Consider the following 6382-nt stretch of genomic DNA (forward strand, 5'->3'; position numbering starts at 1 on the left):
TTAGTATTGTCTGGGGACGAATCTTGTATCTTCCACTCATATCAAGGATGGCCTGTCAAGTCAATAGTTAGGAATTCAAACAAGAGAGTCGATCGATTACATCCCAAGCCTAGATTGATGGAAATAGACGGTTTTCACAGGAGAAGAAATGTGGTAGTATCATAGACGGAGATTCAATTCGTACTATTCTACCCAAAAGACGACATCTTTTTCCGAGCATTTTTAAATGAAAGTTTTATTCGGCAGGAACACTAGGCTTTTTTTTTTGTGGCAGTACTGAAATGGTACTTCTATAGTAATGGTGGTTTTGTGGCTGGAGTAGGATTGGCGTTTTGTGGCAGGATCGAGTACTTTTATTTGGTAATGGAAGCGTGAGGTAATCCTCACTTGCTGCTTCCCAACTAATAAAGACCAGCCTAGGATTAACATATCTGAATCTAGTACCAGCCACAACGTGCTGTGACTTTTTTGCTGATTCGCTCTCCTGGTCTAGTTATTGTTGTGCACAAGGTACCAAAAAGTCTTGGTCGTCCAATCATATATTCCTCGCAAAAAGATCAAAGACTGATAACATATGCTTTTCAAGATTTGATTTCAGTGAAATGGTTTGACCGGATCAACAGTTTTTCCCCCCAACATTTCATGCGCAGTAATATTTTATTAACTTTATTAAAACAGAGGAGGTGCCACACACACACTCGGACCTGGTCCGATTCCCAGCCCAGCCATTCGTTTACCACAATGGCCGGCCCATTTTGAGCCCACCAAGAGGCCCAAACGAAAGAACCCAAAGGATCACTCGCCACCGCTTCTTCCGTCACAGGCTGTCCCCCGCTCCATCACCGAGGCGAGCGTAGATCGGCGGTGGCGGCGGCGCGAGGAGGAGAGAGAGGGGAGGCGAGCAAGATGAGCGGGAACGCCGTGGTGAAGAAGGTGGCGGACGCCGCGGCGAAGGCTGGCAAGGCGATCGACTGGGACGGCCTGGCGAAGATGCTCGTCTCCGAGGAGGCCCGCAAGGAGTTCGCCACCCTCCGCCGCACCTTCGAGGACGTCAACCACCAGCTCCAGACCAAGTTCTCTCAGGTACTTGTGCTAATCTATCTCTCCCCTAGGGTCTGGCTCGTCTGCCCTAGATCAGGTTTGGTCGAATCGGCGTTTTCTTCGGGCGATTCGTAGCATCATGGAGCACCAATTTATTCATGGAATCAGGGCCGTTTGTTACATTGCATAATATATGATGATATGATGCAGCCGCACATATGTGCAGACCGAAACACATTTCAATAGATCGTCAAAAACCCAGGTCTATGTACTGCCCATTGATACTGAATCAGACAATGCCGAATGTAGTGTGGGTTCTGGGGAAAATTTCCATTTTGTGTCAGGCTTTTTCACTTCTGATGCATGCAATCCACCAGAACATGGATCACAAATTGTTTTGATGTCCATCATTAGCTGTGCAAAGATTTATACTCTGACATGTTAACTGCTTGTATTAAGTAGATAGTCCATGTCAGTAGTATTTCACATTGCCAAGCAGCAATTGCTTGTATTAAGTCGTATTTTTCACATTTACAAGCAACATCGGCTTGTATTAAGTAGATAGTCCTCTGACATGTAAAATTCTTGTAGTCTTATTTCATTGTACTTGTGCATTGAGTTGATACGCCCTTGTCAACCTTCGAAACAGGCACTATCTCTTCTTACATTATGGCCTTTTGGGTGATCTTCTCAGTATTACTTCAATTACTCTTGCAGGAACCCCAGCCAATTGACTGGGAGTACTACAGAAAAGGAATCGGATCAAAAGTTGTCGATATGTACAAGGAGGCGTACGAAAGTAAGCATGAATTCTCCTCCCCGTCTTGCTTGTGTTTCTGGGAACTGTTACGCTATTAATTTGTAAGCAGACTGATAGCGTTATTTTTAGGATTTTGAACTTGTGATCTATGCTTGGATTGATAAGCACATCAGATCCAACTTCCTTATTATTTGTTTGTAAAGTTCTATAGAAGTTTTGTATAAATAAAGGGTGCTTCGCATGTGCATTCTAATATCAGGTGGCCGTTAGAAACCATATGCTGTGTATATGTCTGGTTAGAAAGTTCAGTTGAAATTAGTGTAAATGGGCTGCTAATAATAGTCTGTGTAGATGTCACATTACAACATCGAACTCTAAGATGGTCCTGGCTTACCAAATGATTAGTACTGGTTGCTCCTGATTGCTAGCCTTTGAGTTATCGGATATTCTTATGGTTGTAGGCACTTTTTACCTATTTAACCTCTTAATGTGGCGTGAATCATGGAATCATTGCAGGCATAGAGATCCCCAAGTATGTTGACACTGTCACTCCACAGTACAAGCCAAAGTTTGATGCTCTGGTGAGGATTCACTGCCCTCTTTATAATTTTCATCTTCCTATTCTGTGCTGACAGTCACTGTATTGCCAAACTGAATTATCATTTGATTGTTGCCTCCTTCAGATATTGATGATATTTACTGTATCTGTATGATTTACATAGTTGGTCGAAATGAAGGAAGCGGAAAAGGCATCACTAAAGGAATCAGAGAGGATAGAGAAAGAGATTGCTGAAATGAAGGAGATGAAGGTGAGGTTGCTCTTTAGCAAGCACGGAACATGTTCCATTTGCACTCATGCTAATGTCTTGTCTGTACACGCAGAAAAAGATCAGCACGATGACAGCTGACGAGTACTTTGCGAAGCACCCTGAACTCAAACAGAAGTTTGACGACGAGATCCGCAACGATTACTGGGGATACTAAGGCACATCTAATCTTCAGCTTCACCCTTCTTTGGAACATCCAATAATACATCTTTTTCACCTAAATGCTTATGGAAGCTGACCATCCAAACTTGAATCGCATAGCGCATGGATGGGGCGTGCCAGAGTTCCAACTAACTTGGCTGTTCTTGTACCATGGTCAAACCTTGTCATTTTGAGGGTCATCAGCTTCTATCATATGAAAATTTTGTTTTTGTTCCTGAGTTCCTCCAACGGATAGGAATTTTTTTGGTTCCTCGGTGTACTCATCCTTCTTGGCCAAGCACCAAGACTGGTCTCTCCCATCTTATACTGGAATTTACTTTATTAGTTTTCATGCACCACAAGAGAATTGGTTCGATGTACCCGTCATAAGCAATTCATCACCGTGAACAAATTCTGTTCTTGACGTGCATCCTAGTGGTCATAGTTGCTCGGAACCATGAAATCCCCATAGAGCATATGTGCACTGAAAGTTCACCCAGAGATTCTTGACATGCTCGGTCCTGTGGACGGCAAGCTTATCCAGGACGTGTGACGGTTGAGGCGACAAACAAGTTTCAGTTCTGTTACAACTGCAGTTTACTTGCACCGTCGACGATCTTCACGTACCGTACTGAAAACTGCGCATAGGGAAAGATTCAGTGGATATCACATAACTACGCTCCCTTAACCTCAGGGAATCTGTATGGTGAACTACTGAACTGCCATTATTCTGGTGGCAGAACCAAATAACCAAAGTAGTGCGTCTCAGTGTGGTGCTACAAGGGGATTGTGAACAAAGAAGGAAAGAAAAAGAACAAAAGAGGAAGAAAAACAGTACCATTGATTTATCAATGACACTTGTGAATTGTAATGAAACCACTTGTCGAGTTGTCGTCAACAGTACAACAAGAGGATAACCTTGACATCCTGGATGAACCATTTTCAAAGGAAGAAATAGATAAGGTAATTGCAGAACTCCCAAACGATAAGTCACCTGGGCCGGACGGTTTCAATGGAGAATTCATCAAGAAAAGTTGGCAGGTTATAGCAGAAGACTTCTACAAACTCTTCCAAGACTTCTATGACAACGACATTTGTCTACGAAGTATAAACTCCTCATATATTACACTCATCCCTAAGAAGGAAAGCCCGATGGATGTGGGAGACTACAGACCCATTTCGTTACTCAACTCGACCCTTAAGATAATTACCAAACTTCTGGCGACAAGACTACAGCAGGTGATCAGAAATATGATACACCAGAACCAATATGGCTTCATCAAATCCAGGAGCATTCAAGACTGTTTAGCATGGGCCTATGAGTACTTATACATCTGTAAAAGATCAAAAAGGGAACTGATCATTCTCAAATTGGATTTCGAAAAGGCGTTTGATAAAATTGAACACAAAGTCATTATAGAAGTTCTGAAGCACAAAGGATTTGGGCCCAGATGGTTAAATTGGATACAAGATATCTTAGCAACAGGAACATCTTCGGTTCTATTGAATGGAGTCCCAGGGAAAGTAATCCGCTGCAAAAGAGGAGTACGAGAAGGAGACCCACTGTCTCCCCTTCTTTTTGTCCTGGCAGCTGACCTTCTCCAAACCATAGTAAACCATGAAAAAGACTTAGGCAGTTTTAACCTCCCCATTCCTCAGGGAGCAGGGACAGACTTCCCCATAGTCCAATATGCCGATGATACGTTGCTATTCATGGAAGCCTGCCCCAGGCAGCTCTTGAAGTTGAAAGAAATCTTGCACATCTTTGCTCTGTCGACTGGACTCAAGGTTAATCACGGAAAATCGACAATGATGCCTCTGAACATCACAAATGAAAGATTAGCCAGTCTAGCACACATTTTTGAATGTCAACACAGTTCCTTGCCTTTCACATATCTAGGCTTGCCTCTGGGAACGACCAAGCCAAACATGGAACATTTCATGCCTCTCCTACAGCGAATTGAAAGAAGACTAAATTCCATGTCCATGTTTTTAAGTCAAGGGGGGAAACTAGAAATGGTCAACTCGGTATTATCTTCATCAGCTGTGTTTTATATCTCTACCATCAGACTTCATAAAGGGGTGATAAAGCAGATTGATAAGTTTAGAAAGCACTGTTTATGGAATGGAGCAGATCCAAGCTCCAAAAAACCTTCAAAAGCAGCATGGCCAATGGTGTGTGTGCCCAAGGATAGTGGGGGCCTGGGAGTTATCAATATTAATGCACACAATGAAGCTCTCCTTATGAAGTTCCTGCACAAATTCTACACAAAAGCAGATACACCATGGGTCAATTTGATCTGGAACAGCTACTATCACAATGGCACACTACCTGGAACACAATCCAAAGGATCCTTCTGGTGGAGGGATGTTCTTAAGTCGCTTGACAAATACAAGGGCATAGCCTCGGCTATGATATCGGATGGCTCAACAGTCTTCTTCTGGCATGATCTCTGTAATGGAATAATACCAAGTCGGGCATATCCAGAGTTGTTCTCCTTTGTCAAAGAAACCAATAGCACTTACAGGACAGCATCTGGAAGGACCAACTTCATACAAAACTTCAACCTTCCCCTTACTGCTGAGGCTCATAGGCAATACTTGGACTTGCAACAATTCATTGAGAGAATCATGCCAATAGCAAACAAAGATGTCTGGTCATACATATGGGGAACAACGAAATTCTCATCATAGAAAGCATATAAAACAATCATCGGCCACCGTGTTGTCCATCCAAGTTTTATTTGGTTATGGAGGTCAAAATGTCAGAAAAAACACAAACTTTTCTTCTGGTTACTTCTCAGAGACCGGCTAAACACAAGAGACCTTTTGGACCGAAGACACATGCAGCTTGAGTCACAAACTTGTGAAATGTGCATTTGGCAAAAAAGAGAAACAGTTAAACATCTTTTCTTCTGCTGTAGATTTGCCAAAGCTTGTTGGAACAGCATAGGGATAACATACACCTCCACAAGAACGGTTACAAATATTATCTCACAAATTAAAAGCAAGCTACAGGTTCCCTTCTATATGGAAATCATCATTTTGATGGCTTGGAGTATATGGACAACAAGGAATGGATGGTTTTTCAACAATTTGGCTCCATCTTCTGGGGTTTGCTTGCAGAAATTCACGTCGGAATTCAAAGACATCTTGCTAAGAGTAAAGCCAGGATATCTGCAACAGATGGAAATTTGACTCCATCTGTTCACCGTCCATTAGAAAGGGCTCTTTGTTCTGTCTTCGTTACCCTTGTCTATCTTCCCTTGCTTTCTAGGCTTCTTTTTCTTTATTTTGTTTCCCCTTCTTTTACCTTTTCTGTTTCTTTTTGTTGGCTTTTCTGAACTTGTACTGCTTCACTTCTATTTATAATATAATCAGTAAGGGGCTCGCACCCTTCCTGTTTTCTCAAAAAAAAAAACAGTTAATTGTTGCTTTCAGCCTTTCCTAGAGCTGAAATTGATCAAACTTGGTCAGTACTCTGTAACCTAGAAATGCCAAAATTTATGTATTCTGATTGCAGCCCAAAGATTCCAAACAGGCTTACTCCTGTGGCCGGCAAAATTTCGCAGGAACTGCTGATGTCTGAGAAGACAATAAGCTTCAGTTCTTC

General features: G+C 42.3%; 1 protein-coding gene across 1 annotated transcript; it reads left to right on the top strand.

Moving 5' to 3' along the window:
* Positions 1–805: 805 nt before the first annotated feature.
* LOC101755473 (ATP synthase subunit d, mitochondrial) lies at positions 806–3114 on the top strand. Its single transcript, XM_004956057.3, has 5 exons — positions 806–1083; positions 1759–1840; positions 2318–2382; positions 2524–2610; positions 2684–3114. Exons 1-5 carry the CDS (start codon positions 907–909, stop codon positions 2783–2785), a joined length of 513 nt encoding a protein of 170 aa, XP_004956114.1. The 5' UTR covers positions 806–906; the 3' UTR covers positions 2786–3114.
* The last annotated feature ends 3268 nt before the right edge of the window (positions 3115–6382 follow it).

The sequence above is a fragment of the Setaria italica genome, chromosome II (assembly GCF_000263155.2).
Source record: "Setaria italica strain Yugu1 chromosome II, Setaria_italica_v2.0, whole genome shotgun sequence".
Taxonomy (NCBI): Eukaryota; Viridiplantae; Streptophyta; class Magnoliopsida; order Poales; family Poaceae; genus Setaria; species Setaria italica.